We start from the raw sequence: 21,556 nt of genomic DNA, 5'->3' as shown, positions 1-21,556 counted from the left end.
GCGGAGGCGCGGTCCCGAGTTGCCAACACTACACTTCAGTTCGACACGTCTCACACGTCAGGCGGCGACATGGGCAGCGCGTCGGCCGTCGCGTACGCGTTGTTAATGTGCCTATCAGTCACAGAAACCGTGTTATCATCAAGTAAACAACGAAACGTTCTTATACTGCTTGGTAAGTTTTATCGGCGTTTATTTGTTCATTTTGTATTTTTGTAATATTTTACATGAATCCGTGGTACAGTAGATTTATTTTGACAGTTCGGTTCCGTTTCATTTTACGTATCACTGCAGTGCACAATAACAATATTAACAATAATAAAATATTTTTTCTTTTGCGCTAATGCAAAACAATGAAAAATAAATTTGTTTTCAAGTAAATATGACTGAACATTATACATTTTTGAGTATATAGTTTAATATAGCCACGATTGTGTTCAATTCAAAAAGTAAACACAAACAAAACTTAGCCCTTCGACCTCGAGCTAAACTATAGGGCTAGCATGCTGCCAATAAAGCAGTATATCACGATAAATAGTATTTTCATCACACTCGCTCAGTAAATGTGGAATTGCACGCAGGTTTAGCGGGAGTTATAGAAAAAGCGTTCTCCCTAGGGAGTTATATGAAGTTTCTAGTGCCATAGTTAACAGTTCTTTGTCTTTATACTTAATTTTTGTATCGCAAGTGTGATGAAAAACATTGTGTGTAACTCGGGGCGTAATAATATTGCAAACTCGAGTCTATAAATCGCTCCGGCAAGCCGTCGCGATTTAACTTACTCTCGTTTGCAATATTCAACTTACGCCCCATGTTGCACAATGTACTATTAAACATTTGCCACTTTTTGACGCTTATATATATATATACCTATACTAATTGGATTTTTAGATGGTTCAGAAAGAGTAGAATCTAGATTTTGTGATCCTACGCCAAAATATTTTTACCATTTATTACTTTTTAAATTATAATGCGACATTTACAGACTTTTGGAAAATACAGCACCTGAGAATAATATTACTCTCAATAAGAATCTTAGCATCTTCGAGGTTTATAAATATTATAATTCATAGATGATAGAGTTAGACCAAGATAAGTCTGCAACGATTTTAATAGCACACGCAGTGCAAGTGTTATTTTAAACTTCAAACTTCTATGAAATTATGACGTATAAACGGTATAAATAACACTTGCACTGCGTGTGCTAACTGCTATCAAAATCGTTGCAGACTTGTCTTGGTCCAACTCTAAACAGAATGTTGAGGACGGCAGATAATATTACGTTAAAACAAAATTTTCTTTCTAAATGTGTTTAAAATAAATGGTGCGACTTCAGCGGACGATGGCGGGTTCGAGCTGGGCGCATACAACAACAAGATCTGCCAGACACCCAACATCGACGCGTTGGCACGCCGTAGTGTCATATTCAACAATGCCTTCACTTCCGTCAGCAGCTGCTCGCCCAGGTGAGTGACTAATAGTCATAATTTTTTATGGCAACAAGAGATATTGCTTGAGATCTTTAGAGATAGAGAAGAAGAGAAAACCAATGTCGAACAAATATTGTTCAGCAAAATTGTAAAGCAAAAATATTGATCAGCTTAGCTAGCTTATTAGCTGCTACAAAATTAGTTTTACCCTGATTTTTAATTTTCTTGATATTGATTGCAGCCGTGCAGCATTGCTGACTGGCAAGCCGAGCCACCAAAATGGCATGTACGGGCTGCACCACGGCGTGCATCACTTCAACTCCTTTGACAACGTCACCAGCTTACCAAATATGCTTAAGCGCCAAGGAGTATATACCGGTGAGCTGGTCTGTCTGTTTGTTTATGTAATGTAAAGCGTGTAAAATCTAAGACAAATTTGTGCTTAAAATTTGACAGCTGATGTAGATGGTGCTGTCCCGCTCTGTATATTAGAAAATTGGAGGCGGAAACTCTGGTTGTTTAAATTGACGTTTGACTATTTAATAACCACAAAAACTTATGATGTGATACAACGCCATCTATTCCAGCTGTTAAACTAGGGGGTGCGATTTTTTTCTTAGTTAAAAAAAAAAAAAAAACATATCTATTCACAATCCGTACCTAATTATTATATTTTGAGGTAACACAACTACATACATGTATAAATATGCTGTGCATATTTTATCTACATTGATTATAACTGTGTCATATTGTAATCTTCTTCAGGTATAATTGGCAAGAAGCACGTAGGGCCAGAAAACGTATACAAGTTCGACTTCGAGCAGACGGAGGAGAACAACCACGTGAACATGGTGGGGCGCAACATCACGCACATGAAGCTGCTGACCAGGGCGTTCCTGCAGCTGGCCAACCAGGAAAACAAGTAAGTCAACTTATAGAAGTATCAAATACCTATAGTAAAACGGCTCACTATCGTTCCTTTTCTGTCGAAAATACATGTGGGTAGTTTCTCCCTTCCTCCCCAGTCGAGCACAGTCTGCGGTCAGCCAATTATACAGCAAAATAAATCGATACATAATTTATGTCTGATTCTTACGGATGTTTTGTATGTCATTTAAGCAGCGTTATTCTGCCAACTTTTGATGATCGCATCCTGTTGTTTGTCTTGCAGACCATTCTTCCTTTACATCGGGTTCCACGACCCGCACCGCTGCGGGCACAGCACGCCGGAGTATGGCGTCTTTTGCGAGCGCTACGGGACCGGCGAGCCTGGTATGGGTCGCATCGCGGACTGGACGCCGTGGTACTATCAGTGGGACGAGATTGAACTGCCCTTCCATATACAGGTACCCATATTGAGTACTTTCATCGCAATGAGTTATAGTCCTTCGTTTACTATGAGTCGCTTCACAGGACGTCTAGTATGCTATTCTGAAGGTTGGGTACCAAAAAGTAATATTTGGTGAGCTACACCGCGCCGAGTTCTAAATTTTTGTAAGATAAGAATTGGTACTGTGAAATATATTGTTTAAATTAAATAGGTTTAACCATTTTCAGGACACAGAAGCAGCCAGAAGAGATGTAGCTGCTCAGTACACCTCTATGTCGAGGCTTGATCAAGGTATTAATCTTACCTTACATTATTATTACTCGATGTAACTCGATCTACACAATGTATTTGAACATCGGCTCTGAGATGATTGTTTGCGTAAAGGCCACAAAGCATCAACATTTTTCATGTATTTAAAGGACTATGTTCAACTTAACTGTATTCGATCTATTTCAGGCGTGGGCTTAATCCTCAAAGAGCTAGCAGCAGCCGGTCACGGTGACGACACACTCATAATCTACACCTCTGACAACGGCATCCCGTTCCCCTCCGGGCGCACCAACTTCTACGACCCCGGCCTCCGCGAGCCCCTCCTCGTGGCATCCCCGCTCGCCGCGCGCAAGAATGAAGCTTCCTACGCGCTGGTCAGCCTGCTGGATATAATGCCGACTGTATTAGACTGGTTCGGAGTACAGTTGGAGCACGAGGAATGCAATGATATTTGGCAGGATGATACGCCGAAGAGTTTACTGCCAATTTTGAAAAAGGGTTAGTCATTAATACTTAGATTGTTGGTTTATGTTGAACTTCAGTTACCTGGTTTACCAGTGCCACATTCTAATATAATTTTCTACACCCTTAACACGTCGTGATGATTAATTAGAAGTTACAAGGCTATCAAGAGTCTTTTATAGTGGACAGGTTTTGGCAGCGCCACGCCGAATATCAAAGTAGCGCAACTTTTATAATAAACGCTATCCTTTGCTGAAGATGTACTTAGGTAGGTATGTTAATTTATTTTGGCTAAAATTAGCCGCAAACGGATAAACCACCCCTATACTAATTTAGTTTTCTATATGCTCAGAGCCGCCGCCGTCAGACTTGGACGCGGTGTTCGCGTCGCAGACGCACCACGAGATCACGATGTACTACCCGATGCGCGCCGTGCGCACGCGTCGCTACAAGCTGATACACAACCTCAACTACGGGATGCCGTTCCCTATTGACCAGGATCTCTACGCGTCTCCTACTTTCCAGGTACGAGACGGGGGTGAAAAATGTTACTGATCTACATGAAGTTCCATAAAAATTGTTTGATGTCCTCAAAATTTGAATACCTGTGGTGATTAAACATAAGATATTACATTTTATAATAAATTTTAGATTAGTAACAATTGGTCAGAGTACGGTTTGAAGATTTTTTTATAATAAGTTAAAACCATTTACTTTACTCTTCTAGGACATCCTGAACCGCACGCGCAGCAAGCAGCAGCTGCCGTGGTACAAGACGCTGAAGCAGTACTACTACCGCCCACAGTGGGAGCTCTACGACATCCGAGCGGACCCCACCGAGTCTAATAATTTACACGGTTAATACGGCTCTTAATTAGTGAATTACTACAAGTTTGTGTTGTTAGCGGAGCGTCCATATAACTCGAATCCCACCGGCTTGCTAATTTAGAGACCGCTGAGAACTTTATTGTAGAAATCCCTAAAAAACGAGTCAAATAAACTCCAGCTTACCCAGCGAATATTTTTGACGCATCGCCACTATGTATTGCATGTATACTGTATGATAGTTGTCTAGCCAATATCACGTAAGATCATCATTTTATATAGGCCTAAAAACTTAATAATATTAGTTCTCAAAATAAAATACAAAACGCGCGTACATACATAATATTGACATCTAATATACGTATTCGGAATTAAATTCCTGTCCTTCTTTTCAAGAGCTATAGCTATGCTAGAGTGAAAAAATAATATTGGTAGGTATTTCCGTCTGTCTTTAACCGACTGCGTTCACTTTTGCAGAAACGTTTTATCAATCGTGACGTTGCAGGTAAGCCAGTACTGGAGCACATCGAGGCGTCTCTCCGCGAGCGCCTGTCGAGCTGGCAGCGTGCCACGCGCGACCCCTGGCTGTGCTCGCCCGACGCCGTGCTCGAGGGCAGCGCGCAGTGCCGCAGTCTGGACAACACGTTAATGCAGTACTATCCGCGCTAGGCAGTTTTGACGACATCCTGACGCTACGAAAGTGTACCAAAAAGCAAGGCTTATTCGTCAACAAGATTACGCAAATGCTCCAAAATTGCCAGTATAACATGTCACTTACAACTAACGCAACATAATTATTTTCATCTATCAATAGATCACGAACGTGCTAAATGAAGATACTTTGTCGCGTGACAAGATGTATGACGAAGTGGTCATGCTAGTCATTCTGGTAGGAACACCATTGCATTGCTTATTACCTTATTTGACTGAAGATCCAATGTTGGAATATAGAATTGTCATTTGTATATCTGATGCGATATCAAGACAATGTCTTCTTTGTGATTAAAATTTATTTAGATAAATAAAATACCAATTAGTATTAATGAAATATTTGTGTTTAAAACATAGTGTTTCCAAACAATAATACTCAAATCTCTCAATACTCTTTATGATCTTTGTATTTAAATATATGTTTACAATAAGACTTAAAATCACATAGATAAAAATGTAATAAATGTTGTCTGAATGTGAATGTTATTATTAATACTACTTGATCTGTACTAAAATCTTGCCAGTATCTGTGTCATCTGTATGTAAACTCAAAAAACTGTAATTTCTTAAACCTAATTTTAACAATAGTCTGAAACTTGAAACTAAAAAAATAAAGACTATTTAATGTAAGTATGTTATAACTTTTATTTATTTTATAATATTTACTGTTTACATCAAATATGAATAAAATTTTAACATTTAACAGATTTTTATTTTGTAACCAAGTCATACTCGTAGTTAATATTCTTTTTAATATTAATGTACTTAATATAATTCATAATTCACAAAATGAAAGTATATAAGTACAAATACACATAGCTGATAGCTGAAACTTAAACTATGGTAACTTTAACAAACAACACAAGAAAATAACAAATAAATAAATTACTCTCTCAGAGTTTAAATTCATTCTGCTTATATGCATGTCGGCGGCCGATCGTAAGATCAGGCATATCGTGAAATTCCTAGGCATATCGTGAAACGTGAAAATCTTTGACTCATTCCCTGAGTCGACGGAGCCCCGCTACGCGGGGCTCCTATTTCTGGGCAGTTTGCCCTTCGGGCATCTGAAGCAACCTAACGAACCTATCCTACCTATATATTGGTTTGATGTGACTATCATCAAAACATTACACAGGAACATTACGATCTGCCTGAACGTACGATCGGCCTACGACATGTATATAAATTATATAAATATGAAATTGGTATCCAATAAGACACCAAATAATTATGATTTTATTCTTCCTAACCTGGCTGAATTTTTTACATTATGAGGCTGCGCATATACACAAAAAACACTTACAATTTAGTTACACAAAAAATACTTGCAGTAAAGTGCTTTGGAATATCTAGACTTCTATAAGTCTAGCCAGATATAATACTTAACGAAAGCTTCCTCTTGTTCAAATGGCACAAATAATAAAAAAAAAAAAAAAAAAAAAAAAAATTATTTCAGACTTTAGGTCCATTGGCTAATTAGCTTAAACATGTGTTTTTCAATTCTTGCCAATGTTATCAACTATACTTGTAAGTAAATCTACTTTTTGTTAAGTCTTGGGGACCTCGTGTAAGGTATAATCTCATTTGTGCCTGCGGGGAACAGATGGGAATAGGTGCATTCATATAAATCATTCTTGTCGGTCGGTTGGTTGTTGTCTCCACCGGCAAGAGCCATTCTCTTAAATTATGATGATGATGATATAAATCATTCCCATCTGCCCCCGCCTCATTTATGGCGGCGGTCAAGTGGGGTGGGGAGAAACGGGAAATACTCCTCCTGCGATCCCCATGTAGAAGCTTTGCGACCCACGAGTTTAAATAACTAATACTTATGAGATTACTAATGGCAAATACTCCCCCTGCGATCCCCATATAGAAGCTTTGCGACCCACGAGTTTAAATAACTAATACTTATGAGATTACTAATTGCATTGTAAGTCTCAGATAATACCTAGATTGTGGTATACAAAATCCATTGCACTTACTGGATAATGTAGGTGGGAATGTAACTTGTCCTTGATTTACCATGTTTCAATTGGCTAGCTACCTCAGTATTTTAAAACACCCTGGATATCAGTGGATAATGAAACGGTGATCAGGCCACTGAATCATTATGCAGGCGCTAGTAATCCTCGTAGAACTCGTTGAGACGGTTGGCCCTCATTGCTAGCTGCTCATCTAGACCGTGGATGTGCTTTATAAGCTTTTCATTCTTCAAGGCCTAAAACAGGAATAAATTAAATAAAAGAAAGCTTGCCTTTCTCTGGCAGTTAGAATTATCATTAGACTTCTCATTTATCGACTTTCGATTTACCTATATTCAATCAATCAATCAATAATCATTTATTACAAATAACAAAGATTCATTAATACATGGTTAGTAACATAACATAATAGCTTATTATCTTATTCTACACATTATCATATTATATTGATACGCCCCCAAAACCTCCCACATTTAATTTTGCCTAAAGAGTTGGAGTATATCCCAAAAATCTTACCAACTCCTCAATGCTGTCAAGCCGCTTACTCCTCATATACATGGTCTTCAAATACACCAGGACATAGACATACAACGCGAGCGCCAGAAGAATCACCGCGATTTTTAGCTTGCCCGACCAGACGCCGAACATTTTCCCCTGAAACACCAGTAAATATGAAATATCTGGTCTACAAATGTGTTGTAACTTTATTAGACTTGTTAGAAAAGCTTACAGGTTTCACGAGGACCGCCGGGACCTCCGCCGCCAGCACAGACATTCAGATAAGCGATTGAACAGTTAGTTGAAAATGAATCCTTGGCCAGCGCGGATGCAAGCTACAACTGGCTAGAACAATGTTAGCGTCAGCGTGAAGCAGGATTAGTATTTGGTTAATATTAGGCGTTTCTTTTATTTTACCATATGATAATTCCTGAACACCGCGTACTGAAACTATACTCTACACACGTACACACCTTGTTACTTGTTAATTTATTTATCGAGTTTATATTAATTTGCTTTAATTTACTATCAACGAATTACATCGAAAGATAACAATCTAGAATGCAATAAAACTCATTATTACTTGTAGATAAAGACAAAGAAAAATGAAGATTAATGAAAACATTGAAAATCTTTAAGCATCTGTCAGTTTATCAACTTTTGACAGTTTTGAAAAGTATTTTATGCATAATTTTATCACGATACAAGTTTCTATCGCTCGCTGACTAAATAGTGCATAATCAAAACGCCTTAATGAAGTTTTGACAGTGACAGTTTTCGTACTTTTCGTCAGAGGGCCTACCGCGAACCACGTTCGACGTGTTGCCTCTCTGTCGCACTTGTAAATACGTACGTAAGTGTGACAGGGGGGCAGCACGTCGAACGTGGTTCGCGGTAAGGCCTCAGTTTTCGTATCGTAAATCGTAATATAAGAATTGAGGTTATGTTATTTTTGTGATAAAAGGTATATGCTTTATTTTCTTAAATTATCCATAACTTAGTACTATTCAGCAATAAATTTATTTACATATAAATACCGTCCACAAGCAACAGTTTATAAACAAATGTCCTTAGTAGGTTTTTAAGGTAACTTTTATGGTTACAGGATTTCCAAAAAATGGCAACAAATTACGCAAAATACGCTCAACTCATCAAACACTCAAGCAACTACGCGCAGCGAATGAAGCGCCTGTCCAACCGCATCTTCGGCGAGGTGGCTATACCCACAAATCCCAAATCCATGAAGGTGGTAAAGATGTTCTCAGCGAAGCCCGTCCACACCAACGAGGAGATCATCCACTACTACCCGCGGCACGTGGAGACGCACGCGCTGGTGCTGCGGTTGCGCGAGTACGGGCTGTTCCGGGACGAGCACCAGGACTTCAAGGAGGAGATGAAACGGTTAAGGGAGCTGCGGGGGAAAGTTAAGGTGTGGCGCCGGTACGCTGATAAAGAGAAGACGGAATAGTGCAGCGTTGGATACTTTAGCTGCCTAAATGCTCTCCCTCTAGAACTACAATCATTGGCTGGTCAATTCAATGTTGGTGCAGTTGTGAGATTTAGGCAGAAGTAATTGTGACATTTGTGTATTAGTGATTTGACTAGTTTAATAGTTAATTTGAATATTATATCAGAGGAGCTGTTGTTTCACTGACTTTTGAACAGATTTAGTTGTCTCAGTGCTGCATTTGTAATGCAGAGACAATGTTTGGTTGATGTGAAATACATAATTATATTGTAAATAAAATCTTCTACTGCAAAAAGTTTTTTTACTATACTTGTAAGTAGAAATCTAGTCTGAATTTATAAAAATTGGTCTAAAATGGTTAGCTGCTATGTTTGCTATACAAACTACTGTGAACAGTTTTTCTTCGCATTATGGACATGAAAAGCATTGAACAAACTTTGTCTATTTTGGACCTGAAAGGGATCTAGGGAACTAAATCTTCATACTCTGAATTGAAAAAAAATACTCGAAACATGCTAAACATGTTTTTGTTTTATTATCCCATCAATTAACATTTAAAATCAGCCTCAGCCTCATCATCCAGCACTTCATATTCCACCAGCGCTTCCTTAACGGTCTGCTCCGGCCACCGCAGCAGCAGCAGGAAGGCGAGCAGCAGCCCGGTGAAGGGAGCCACCACGGTGCCGAGCACCAGGCGCAGCGGGGAGGAGAACAGCGGGGCGCGCGTGCGCGGGGGGGACACTTGCAGAGGCACGTAGCGCAGCCACGAGCTTAGGCTGCAATCGGTTTGGTTTGTATGTTAAGATCCGGAACTTCGTCAGAATTAACCTACAATGTATTGTAGGTTGCGCGTTCCAGGTTTGGCCAACTCGGAGTAAACTTGTAAAGACGGTAGGCACTTAACTCCGAGTTAGTTGGCTAACCCACGAACGCGCAAGTGGACCTAACGCTATTATTATGATAGATATGTTGACAACCATTTGTCAGTTCTCGTGGGTGGTGCAGGAGAGGAAAGCAGCACCATGGCCGCGTTGAGCGGGTCGCGCGTCGTCGTACCCGACGACCCAAAACCAAGAATGTAGGTAGACTTTAGATATGCGTAGGGGTTGGGGTGTACCTTAATGTGGTAATAGAGCAAGTGGTAGAATGGTCAATGGTTGTCGGCTCTGTATATAGGTGATGCAAGCGCGGCAGCAGCACTAGTGCAGCATCGAGCGGGTCGGGCGTCGTCGAACACGGGCAGAGACTATAGTCTCGACGTCTATAGACCTTAATAAGGTGTGGTACAGATAACTGTAAAAATATGGGTGCACAAATCATTTCAAAAATATGTCCCATAGCTCTTATGTCTGCGAATTAAGAACTATGGGACATATTTTTAAATAAGTTGGCTACACACATATTTTTACAGTTGATGTACTAACTGTGGCAGCAGAGCAATGGTGGCCGAATGGTTGTCCGCCCTCGTAGGCGGCGCGGGCGCAGACAGGAGCACCAAGGCAGCATCCAGCGGTTCGAGCGTCGTCGGCTCTTCGTAGTCGTCGAGCGCGGGCAGAGAGTAGCCGGGGTGCATGAAGCTCACTAGCGCTTGCAGGCCGGGGGGTTCGGAACCTGCACCATAAACACATTACAAACATTGCGCACACGCACACGCGTGCTAAACCGTACTTTGCATACTTAAGTACCCATTGTAAAATTTTCCTAAATTTGATTTGTAGAAAAGTAACCGATGTTAATTGTGTCGATAACAATAGGAGATTCGTTTTGTGTAAAATATAATTGGAAGGTATTTGAACGGGTTTGTTTTATCTTGCTTTGCTATAATCTTACCCACTGCAACAAAACATTATCAAGATTGTTCCAATAGTCAACATCGCTGCCGTTGGTCGCTTCTTCCTGACTCGTAAATGAAAGAAAGAAAACTAATAACATCTAAATTAGCCGCACACAAGCGCTAAATAGAGTAAAATAGCACGACCTAGCCAAGCGGGCATAAAGTCAGAAATTACTCTAAATTGAACCCTATCACTTTAAAATAAAGTTCAAAACCATTGTAGGAAATATAGTTCTTCTGCCTTATAAAGGCTTCTGACCATTGAACGCTCGGCATCGCTCAGGCCCCTGTCGCAGCAACACGGGCGCGCGGTAGAGGCGCGCCTGCGCCAGGCAGGAGGCGCGCGCGAGCAGCCAGCGCCGCGCCCACACCGCGCCCGCGCAGCCCTGCCCCTCCTCCCCCGAGCACACCGCCGCCGGCATCGCGCCCGCGAGGAGGAGGGGCTCCAGAATGGCGTCGCCTTCGCCACGCGCGTGGCTCACGCATAACATCAATAACAATAACCTCAACATGATTTTGAATTGAAAGTATGGCGAAATGTATGTGTACTTTTGACAAACAAGCTGATGTCAGTGTCAAAGAGCATATAATCACTACGTGTCAGTGTCACATGTAGGTAGGGGATTTCATTAGAAATAAATTAAATTGCACAAAGGAGGTTTATGAAAAGAAGGTATTTGAACTTCGTAATCTTTTTCTCAGCTGTAAAAGTATTGATTTGTTAGCCCCTCAGTGTTGGAAAACATTGCTAAATTATGGTTCTCGCCGCGAGAGAAGAGCACTCATGCATCTGTGTACGAGGGTCGCACTGAAATTTTCTGGAATGGGACACTTAGAAATAACATAATAGAAAGAGGCATATAATTTATAAAAATGTAACTCTTTATAAAACTTTTAAGGTAGGTATATTCCATTTGGTTGTCATTTGTATTTAAGAATTACTGGCAATTTGAAAATTGTATGTCGAACATTATTTGAATTTTTGGCCAAGTGATTTTTCGGATCATATTTTAAATGGTTTTCAATATGCCCTCAGCGAACAAATAAAAGTTACAATGGGCTTCTGTTTTTTTTTTGAACTAGAGTTCATCGTACGCTCGTTTGCAGTTAAAATTAAATATGAAAGTCACTTTCATTTTATCCCATGAGTGATCTTAAAGAAGCATGTCATTCCAAAGCGACGTCAAAAATTAAAATCGCATTTGTGCTGTTAATTAAAAAGACTGCCAAAAAAGTTGCATATCGGCAGATTTCGACATTCCTAAATATTCATATGACAACAGTAAAAAAAAACTTCGATTCCGTTGGCTACTCCACGAATTTCATACAAAACCACTAAGGCCCCAAAATCGCCATACAAAAAGGACTTTGGGATTATGAGCCGTGTGCATTACAGAATGATTACTTTCAAAAGAAAATTTATATGCGTGGTCAGTTTGAGTTTAAGTATGCATTAAAATAAAGATTGACTGTCTAGATGCGACAGTTTTCTCTATTCCAGAATCTTTCAGTGCGACCCTCGTATTAATTTTTCTACCTAAAAATTAGAACCCCTAAATTTATAGACCTGCGTAGTTGTCAAGATTAAAAAGCTTATAAAAATTATACGTCAAGTTCATGCTTTCAACTAAAATTTGATTTGCCAGTTCGAGACAATCACGTTAGCGTGGGCGTCACGTTTTGGTAGGTTACGTAAGGCAGTTTACACATTAGTGTGCGAACTGTACAAAAACATTCGCCGTCACAGAAATAAAACATCAGAATAAATAGCCATCATTTATTAGATTACAAAATGTTTCGTCAGGAAATAAATTGCTGCATAAAATACTTCAACAGGATCGCCGGCGCGCCGCCAGCTTCGCAACGTATTAACTACGACTTAGAGTAAGACAGCAGTATGTATCCCTGATGTCTAATGCTCAACAACATAAGACTTTCCGGTCGGTGCTACATCTATTGTCAAGTAGCAGTACTGATAATTCCGCTACTCAATGCTAGATGTCGCTATGAAAATAATAGTCTTTTTGGTACCAAAACTGATGTATGGAGTGAGCACTCTTGTCTTACTATATTTCTCTATGTCCAAGGTTACAATTATGTCGCTTTTAGAAGTCCTAGGTCAGTTTTGGTGAATAGCCAAAGAATATTATCGGACGGTTGCGATGGACGGCGGCGCACCGCTGCTAGCGATGTGGATGCGTGAGGAAACCGCTGCTGGACTCCTAGTAGCTATTCATTATTTACAATTTTACTTTAGTACAAGATAAACTATTAAAATATGAAGTTATCTCTCTTGTCGCTTTCGCGCAAATAAACGAGCGACAAGGGAAAATAAATGTACCGACATTGCTAAAAATACCACAAACACGTAGCGTGGATCTAGTGATGTAATTGTGCATTAAAACTTTAAAGAAATATATCTTAACGTAAAGTGAGGCCATTGAATAGGAAGAAATTCATATAATGCATTTGGTCGTTTAATGCGGCGACTGACATAGCTGTACTTTTAATTCATTTAATTTTCTACATTGCACTAAATTATAAAATCGATATTTACGAATATTCGCCCAATTGTATAATACTTTTGCAACTTTATGATTATTACAGTACAGTACAAAATCAAATGTATAAAAAAACATCTGTCAATCACAAATTTAAGGCTATGCTGAATTGTAATGATTATAATTAATTCTGTGATCAAATTTCTTTCTACTCCATGACCGCACTTTAGTTACGCCGCGTTTAAGTGTAAAAACGCCTAAATCTACCAGGTCCATAATTAAAAAAAAAAACCACCCGGAGTCCAGCGACGGGTTGCGAGCTGGCAACGCCGCTACAAGCGAAGCACAGTACAAAACTCGCCGATATACAACTGTATCATAAGTTACTCTATTATCACATCTCTGGAAAATTAAATGGCTGCCGGGGGGCAGATGGCGCGCGCGGCGTCGTCCCGAAAACATTTTCTTTATGAACCATTAGAATTTAACTAGGAATCTGATGTGTATGGGTTCTAATTAAAAGTGGTCACTGAAAGATTCAAAGCTAAAAAAGAGATCTTAGACAATAATCAGATCGCATAGACATTTATTTAGATTCTTAATTTAAGATCCGTAAAAAGTAAGCGTATTTTAAAAGTTAGCGTTGGCGTTTATAATAAACGAAATATTTGTCTATGTTTTTAAAAGTCAATCATTGAGATCTTTTGTGCCAAATCACGCATAACAAAATATTAGGTATCTTTAAAATTAATTATTTGATATTTTCGGAAATTTTGACATGCAATGTTCGCTCGTTATTTGTCGCGCGATATAGGTGCGACAAGGATGGCTGCCGGCCGCCGCGCGCGAGTGGGACAACGATACGTGAATCCTGCCTCGGACTTAAAGCTTACCCGTTTACGAAAATAACTTTACATTTACTTTCTCAACCGCTACCGTGGTAGGTATAGAGAACGACATTAATTTTGCAACTGTCCTAAAATCGGTTTAGTAAAGTTATTAAGTAGTGTAAAATATTGTGGCAGAAAGTTTAACTGCTGATGAAGTAGATGGCGCTCTACGGCGTAGGTACACTATGCGGTAGCTAGGTTGTTAAACGTTAGTTAATCCAGTTATGATAACCCATAAGACGTATGGGTCCAAATAGCGCCATCTACGTAAGCTGGTAAATTCGCAGTCACAATAATTTGCACTAGTTTACATGTGTTTATATTTACATATCTTTGGCTTAAATATAAGTAAGGTTAAGGTATAAGAGGTGAGGAGGTCTAAGAGGTATTCAATATTTGTGTAAGAGGCGTATTTATTTTCGTAGTTATTGGTCCATTAATAGGTACAGTACAGTAATGTATTGTGCAGTCAATTCAAGATATTATCACTATATCGAGCCACCCTTATCTCAAGGCCTTACTTATATTTGAGGGAAGTTTAAATTTAGTAGAATGTTAGAGAGTAGAAAAAAGTGCGTTAAATATGAGCCGAAAAAGTAGCCGCTCTTTATTTAGCATGGATTGTGTCCTGTAGGTGTATGCTGGCCGCGGTTATCGACGTGATAACATGATAAAAGTGACGTTAGCTCCACGATAACCACGTGTCTCATGCACCCGGTGGCACTTTTTTAACGTTATAACAAGTTTAATTTTGTACTCTTTTGTATAGACAGTTGCAATATTAAAGTGTGTGGTGTCGTGGCCGTGTCGTGGCCGTGTCGTGGCCGTGTCGTGGCCGTGTCGGCGAGTGTCGACGCTTAACTTACAATACACATGCTTGCTCTGCTTACCCTACCGACGCGACTGCGATTCATACGAGCTAAGTATTATACATGACAAAGAGTAAATAAAGAGAAATTCTTTTATACGTTATTATGCTAGCCTAATTCAACATAAACAAAATATCTAGAAAAGATTTTTTTATGGGTAAGACCCTGACCAGCAGCTGAAATCGTTCTTTTTAGTATTTGCAAATTTCCTAGAGGAATTCATAAAAAAAAACACTTTAAAGACACAAACTTAAGAAAATTCTTCTTTGCTTTATTTTCTGGTATATATTTTAATTTCAAAGCAAATAACACAGCTGCCAAACGTTTAGAACACACTTAGGAAATTCTACAAATAACAATATTTCGTATCGCCGAAAGGCGTCGGCTGAATGTGTACTTTTATTTACCCGTATAATGTCTTTAGCAACATCATAAATACCATCGTCCACATTGTTAACTGAATATTAAACCTTATTGCTAAGACATAAGGTCCACCGTCGTCAGCTGCTCGTACTCGAATGAATCGCACTCGCCTCCCTAACGTACTTATGCTATCTAACCATCTGTCAGGCGACGCTCTCTCTTATGAAACCACTGATATTGTATTGAGATCGTCTTTAGAGAAAACAGCCGCCCGATCACGCGACTACAATGTTCCGGTCACTTTAAAACTGGCTAATAAGTTTATTTATGTAGTTAAGTTGAACCAAGCTTACTGCACAGACTTTGCAATCGCAAAGCATCATCAACGTCAAAATTCTATGGAAATAATTATGTAGTTTTTTTCGGGACATCCACAGTCAGGCAGTTAGCTCCGACGGAATCTAGTATCGTAAGGCAGTATCGTATAGCGACCGGAACAGTGTGACCGCGCCTTAACTTATCTTACTATTCTCATTCCATCAATAGACAGATATGCAACATGCTACTGGTCATATTATTAAATTTTGTACCGATTTTGGTAAACACCTAATATCTTAAACCAGCCGTTCTACATCTACACCATGGTATAATAATATACTCCGCCTGGTACTCCATTCCCGTCTTTTCTAGGTCACCTAACTGACACGGGCCTACGTCATCATGCGACAGCGCTATATGATAATATGCGATAGCGCTATATATAGCGGCCATGTTGTTGTGACGTAGGCCCGTGTCACTCTGGGAATGGAAGACCATGTTTTATTAGACTATGATCTACACGTTTTATAATAGTTCTTAGTCTAATTAGGCATCGGAATATGGTTTAATTTGCCGGGCTTTTCAGATCCTATCCGTATACAAGGTTTAGCAAAAATAGTCGGGATCCGTTTAAGGGCATATTCAGTATCGTATTCTCATTAGGAAAATGTAAAATAATAATTTTTGGCTTTTTTATTGACCAACTTGGGCGAACTGCCCAAAAAAAAAAATTGTGTCAAAACATTTTTGCTTCTACTATTTCCTCATCAGAACACGATGCAGGACTTGCTGCCCTTAAACGGACCCCCTATTAGTGCACTATTTTTGTTACACCCTGTATATAAATGACCAGTAGCACACCTATGAGTCCCTACAACACACTGAACACTCCTGTAAGTTTCATAATTTCACGAACACATCGCAAGTAATTAGTACACTCGAGAGCAATAAAAATGGGAAACTTTGTGACGAATTTCCTTACAAAATGATCCGCTTTTAAATGCTTTTGAGTGTATTACTCGTGTCAAGCATTAGCTTTATATTTGGACACAATGTTGCGACTATTTCACTTTGTAAGTAATAAGAGACTTGTCTCTACAATATTTTCATATTTTAATAACAACGCTTCCGTGAGACGTTACACACTCATATTAAATATATTAAAACGGTCACTCACGTATTTATTGAGTCAAAAGATTCAGCAGCAGTGACTGATCAGTGCTCCCGTTGATGCTACTCGTTATGGGGGGAAACATGTCGAGCAATCTTTGAAACGTGAGTGACCCGTTGTAATATTTATATAAAACATTTTCATATTTGACGCCCATCGTTGTTTTTAGCATATCTATAATAAAATTAGGTTGTAGGTACTGTTCTTATGAAACTAAAGTTATTTATTAGTGATGTCCTGACATGAAATATTATTTACATTGTTGTTAAAATTTGTGCTTTATTTTATACAAACTGTTATATTACGCTAAAACCAACGACAGAACAGTGGTTCTCAAACTTTTTAACGTCGAGATTTTATGACGGTTACTTATACACCATCAACTTGTATTTCGCCAATATGTTGGCAGTTTGATGAGATATAGTTAATTTTCTTATGCCCGATAACAGTGTTTTTCGATTTTGTACCATGTCCCAATACACATAAAGTCAAAATTCGCGTCACAAGAACACAACGATACAGAGGCAAATACTACGCTTAGTGCATTTTGTACACAAGATGCAAAACTAGTAAAACAACGAATGTCGCATCCTTTTCGTCGCATATAAAATAGAAAGAGATGCAGCATATTTCGTAAACAATAAGGCTCTGCCTTTATGTGTACAGGACTGGCTACAGGTACATACTTCAAAAACTTCGCTTGCCCAAACATAAAGCAATTCACTCAGTCAAACTTGAATGTTGTATTTATTTCTCATATAAAACGAAATAAACAACAATATTTACATACATGAAGGGAAGTGTTAACGCGCCAAAATAAGTATAATTTTCAATTTTTTTTCAGTCGGTACTATGACGCGTTAAGTTCGCTCGACTGGCCTGGCCTAGTCAGTTCGGCCTAGTCGGTTCGACTAGGCCTAGTCAGTTCAGCCTAGTCGGTTCGATAAGGCTAACTCAGTCCCAGAGCCCAACTAGTCTGCCTCGATTCGACTAGGCCGCTTGATTCGGCCGAACGAGTTCGATTAGGTCGACTTCAGTTCGGCGGTAGTTTGGACTAGGCCGAGTCGGTTCGTTTAGACCGACGTAGTTCGGCCAAGCAGCTCGGCGAGGTATTTAAGTGTAGTCGTTGAAGTCATCCATGGCGACCCGGCGCGCCGTGTCTCCTGTAATGAATATTAATTAATAATTATTATTGCGAACTAATTTAGAAACCTACTTTTTAATGGTAAGTCGTACAAGTAAAAACCATTTGTTTGATATTTTTTTGTAGATTTTACTAAATATATTTAGGATATTAAAAGCATAGTTATTTTTTATTTTGTGTGTCGGACAATCATAAATACAGTGCGACATAAAATAGCAGAAATTAAATAAAATGGATCTAAAAAATTTCCATACTAAATTGTTGCCACGTTCAAGCATTTTACGTCAAAAATGTGACAGTTACGTAGGAAGTGGCGCCCTTAATAATTATCTACAATTTCTTGTCGGACTATACAGCTAATTCGTTTTGACGTTCCTTTTATGAACTCGTGGAACCCTGCGTGGAAAAAGGTTGTACAGTTAATATAGTAGTGTGTAGGATGTACCCTGCGGGGCGTAGGGCTTGGGCGCGCGGCGCGCGTGCGCGAGGCGCTCGTCCTCCACGCGGCGCCGCAGCCGCTTGATGTGGCGCAGCCGCTCCAGCGAGTTGCTCGCGTACGGCGCCGAGCCGCCGCCCATCGACAGCGACTGCGAGATGTGCGACGCCAGCTGTGGGGAACGGAATCTTTCACGCCGACTCTCATTGCTGAGTAGCGGCCTTAAAGCCTGACCGGACGAAGCGTTTCGCCCGCGAGGACTTTCGACCACTTCGATTTATATTGCGCCCAGATGACGCGTTTTACGCGTGTTGCTACGCTTGGTGTGCAATAAAGGGGCTCAGTCGGTTATAAAGCTCAGTTAGAGTGTCTAGACTCGCGCGGCATGCGCGCGTAAGACGAGCGAGTCGAAACTTAAAAAAAAATATTTTGAAAGTTTTAAAAACACGATTACTTATATGACAAGTTTGCAAGTAGACTATACTTACAGCACAGTGCAGCGCCAGCTGGCGGGCGAGCGTGGCGGCGCAGTGGTCGGACACCACGTGCGCGCAGTTCTCCAGGTGCGGCAGGAACTTGGTGCGGATCCGCTCGTCCTTGGTCTTGATGTGGACGCGGTGGAGCCCGTGCTCGCAGGGCTCCACCACCACGATACACAGGTTGAACTGGCCCTGTGGACAAAAAGAAACGTTAGTCTAACGTTTTTGGTGCAATTGGTGCCATGACCAGGATTTTGATTGTAACAAGTGATTTCTTGTTCCAATACGTAGTTGTTGCCAATGTATTGCTTTCCTTATTGCCAGCGTTCGGGGGACATATAATATGATAAACTTTTAGTCAACTTTCGGTTTTGACGGACTTAATGGTTTGTTTGGGGAAGTTTTAGTCAGATTTTGGCTTACCTTAATTGTTTGTATAGGAAAGTCGCCCCCAGAGTCGTTGTAAACTATAGAGACGTAGTCGTTGCCGATGTACTTGCGCTTCTCGTTGCAGGTGGGGTCGGCGGCGGACACCGGCATGGCCGTCGCCACGTGGAACAGCACCTGACCACACAAGACATTAATGAGGAAGAGAGAAAGAAAACTGCTATATTTCGTCAAGGAGTAATTGTTGAATTCGGAAGCGAAAAATTCCAAAATAGATTTAAACACTAACAGCGGCCGACTGCTAGCGACACACTAAAATACCATAATTTTTATTTTAATACCCAGTTCATTAAAAAAACAAAGATCTCAACAAAATGAAATCTTGACATTTTGAAGTCGGTTAAGATGCAGGATTAGTGTACACACCTGCATGACGTCGTCGTGCCACACATACGTGTATTTGCCGTCTTTGCCTCCCTGCTCCAGATTAAGGAACAGAGGCTGTTGCTGGGCTCCTTCTAAGAGACCAGCGCCGCTGCCTGCTAGAGATACTAGTGTGCCGAGCTGCCCGAGGAATTCTGCATATCTGTAAAGGTAAACCGTGACTGAAACTACTTGTACGAAAAGTATTAAATCCCATGAGCATGCCACTTTGATTTATATTATTCAAAATAACCTTTAAAACAAAATAACCCACAGCAGAATTTCAAACCAAAAAAACTATTTAATACTTAATTTAATGTAGTTACTATTGATTAATGAATTTTAAAAACGACGCACGTTAAAGAAGTTTCTAATGCCCGATTACACCACACCGTAACAAATGCATAACGTAACCTAAAACCAATACTGTCAAGATTTTACAAAGAACCTTGGTAAGTTGCATGGGGAGTTTACCTGACGCTGCCGTATTCATTCTTCAACACTTCTACTTCGTTGTCCTGCTGTCCCGGCCCCACGTACAACACGCCCACCTGTCACACAGAATTAGCACTCGATACCATTTGAATAGACTACAAAGACATTAATTATATTGCGTAATTATTGACAGTATACATGAAAAAAAAACAACATATACACGTCGCACTGCTGGGCACGGGCCTCTCCTGATGCGCGAGAGGGCTTGGGTCCCCATGCTAGTCTATTGCGGGTTGGGGGCCTTTGAATTTCTTTGACAGTTTATCGAACATATTACAATGATATGAAGTCTATAGTTCGTTTTTTTAGCATTAGAAACATACTACGCGATCTTGACGTGTCTTTTAATTGAAAAACGCTTTTTTTAAAAGTAAAATGATATAAATAATCGTATATGATTCATAATTGTTACATATTTGCCATAACTTATTTTTCAAAAGTGTTTTTCAATAAAAATACACGTACACTTTTTTTTCTAATGCTAAAAAAACGAATTATGGCAGTGTCGGTAGCGGCGGTGGCCTAGCTGTAACGTGCCATTTTCAAACCTAAGGTTGAGCCCCGGCTCGTACCGATGAGTGTCTTTGAAACTTATGTACAAATAATTATGTGCGACTGATCGCACGTTACGAAAGTTTCGTAAAGACTCCTTGGCTGTAGTTGGGAATAGTTATCGAAAGGCTTAGGCTACCCGATTGCGCCTGAAAATTGCCGCGAGAACGCCCCTTTTACCCCTGAGTCGCATTCTAGAATGTAGAGGCTGAATATTTATGTCACCTTGTAAGTTTCGATGGGCGGTACTCGGTCTAGGTTCTTGATGGTGCGTTCGTGTTGAACGCCGGACACTAGTAGCGGCCGTTCTGCGAGAGGATTCTGCGCGCTGGGCACCTCGCCTGTCCAAACAGATATGTATCACATTATCAACAAAAGAAAACTTTTATTACTCTTATTGAGGACACTATTTAAATAAAAAGTCAAATTGACATACTGGCGTAGAGGTTATGTTTGGACGGAAAACGTAGGGTAGGGCAGAGGCAAGAGGTTTGTTGGTTTTTTCTTTACTGAGTCTTTAAAGAAATCGTTAGGCAAGCCATTTCCGTCAGTAAAAAAACGCAGCAAATTAAAAAAAAAAATGGCGTCTTTTTCTACTGACAAATTGGGTTGCCAGAGTACAGTTGGATTTTATAAGATGCCGGACGCTTCGGTTGTGAGATGAGCTCCCTGCTGAGGTTTCCCTGAATACTGTATCGGGTTCTTCAAAAAAGGA

General features: G+C 40.0%; 4 protein-coding genes across 5 annotated transcripts in view; 2 read left to right on the top strand and 2 right to left on the bottom strand.

The window, feature by feature from the left end:
* The first annotated feature begins 26 nt into the window (after nt 1-26).
* Nucleotides 27-6,101, top strand: LOC134791229 (N-sulphoglucosamine sulphohydrolase). The gene is made up of 10 exons (XM_063762206.1): nt 27-172; nt 1,334-1,463; nt 1,669-1,805; nt 2,193-2,349; nt 2,599-2,773; nt 2,985-3,048; nt 3,214-3,525; nt 3,842-4,014; nt 4,217-4,346; nt 4,820-6,101. The coding sequence occupies exons 1-10, from the start codon at nt 70-72 to the stop codon at nt 4,981-4,983; spliced, it is 1,545 nt and encodes a 514-aa protein (XP_063618276.1). The 5' UTR covers nt 27-69; the 3' UTR covers nt 4,984-6,101.
* A 2,309-nt stretch (nt 6,102-8,410) lies between these two features.
* Nucleotides 8,411-21,556, top strand: part of LOC134791252 (small ribosomal subunit protein mS33) — a 271,224-nt gene continuing 258,078 nt past the window's right edge. The window contains exons 1-2 of one of the 2 annotated variants that reach the window (XM_063762233.1): nt 8,411-8,475; nt 8,617-8,985. In XM_063762233.1, the coding sequence (XP_063618303.1) occupies nt 8,629-8,979 (351 nt within the window). In that variant the 5' untranslated portion in view covers nt 8,411-8,475; nt 8,617-8,628 and the 3' untranslated portion in view covers nt 8,980-8,985. Of the gene's footprint in view, nt 8,476-8,616; nt 9,191-21,556 lie in introns of those variants that run through there. The other variant, XM_063762232.1, reaches the window with a different exon arrangement.
* LOC134791247 (uncharacterized) lies at nt 9,524-11,368 on the bottom strand. Its single transcript, XM_063762229.1, has 3 exons — nt 11,073-11,368; nt 10,404-10,590; nt 9,524-9,755 (listed from the first exon to the last, which is right to left on the bottom strand). Exons 1-3 carry the CDS (start codon nt 11,323-11,325, stop codon nt 9,527-9,529), a joined length of 669 nt encoding a protein of 222 aa, XP_063618299.1. The 5' UTR covers nt 11,326-11,368; the 3' UTR covers nt 9,524-9,526.
* LOC134791597 (tuberin) overlaps nt 18,039-21,556 on the bottom strand; it is a 43,814-nt gene continuing 40,296 nt past the window's right edge. Inside the window, exons 49-55 of the mRNA XM_063762646.1 lie at nt 21,067-21,182; nt 20,269-20,345; nt 19,798-19,957; nt 19,408-19,548; nt 18,994-19,176; nt 18,515-18,677; nt 18,039-18,088 (exon numbers count right to left, since the gene is read on the bottom strand). Coding sequence (XP_063618716.1) covers nt 18,039-18,088; nt 18,515-18,677; nt 18,994-19,176; nt 19,408-19,548; nt 19,798-19,957; nt 20,269-20,345; nt 21,067-21,182 — 890 coding nt within the window. The remainder of the gene's footprint in view (nt 18,089-18,514; nt 18,678-18,993; nt 19,177-19,407; nt 19,549-19,797; nt 19,958-20,268; nt 20,346-21,066; nt 21,183-21,556) is intronic.

The sequence above is a fragment of the Cydia splendana genome, chromosome 6 (genome assembly GCF_910591565.1).
Source record: "Cydia splendana chromosome 6, ilCydSple1.2, whole genome shotgun sequence".
Lineage (NCBI taxonomy): Eukaryota > Metazoa > Arthropoda > Insecta > Lepidoptera > Tortricidae > Cydia > Cydia splendana.
The sequence above is the reverse complement of the archived record's forward strand: the minus strand, read 5'-3'. Positions and strand labels throughout refer to the sequence as shown.

Coding starts and splice junctions, on each gene's coding strand:
- LOC134791229 (XM_063762206.1), top strand. CDS start 70: ATGGGCAGCGCGTCGGCCGTCGCGTACGCGTTGTTAATGTGCCTATCA. Junction 1,806..2,192: donor GCGCCAAGGAGTATATACCG/GTGAGCTGGTCT, acceptor AATCTTCTTCAG/GTATAATTGGCAAGAAGCAC. Junction 2,350..2,598: donor CTGGCCAACCAGGAAAACAA/GTAAGTCAACTT, acceptor TTTGTCTTGCAG/ACCATTCTTCCTTTACATCG.
- LOC134791247 (XM_063762229.1), bottom strand. CDS start 11,325: ATGTTGAGGTTATTGTTATTGATGTTATGCGTGAGCCACGCGCGTGGC. Junction 10,591..11,072: donor GCGATGCCGAGCGTTCAATG/GTCAGAAGCCTT, acceptor TTTATGGTGCAG/GTTCCGAACCCCCCGGCCTG. Junction 9,756..10,403: donor ACCATTGCTCTGCTGCCACA/GTTAGTACATCA, acceptor AACCGATTGCAG/CCTAAGCTCGTGGCTGCGCT.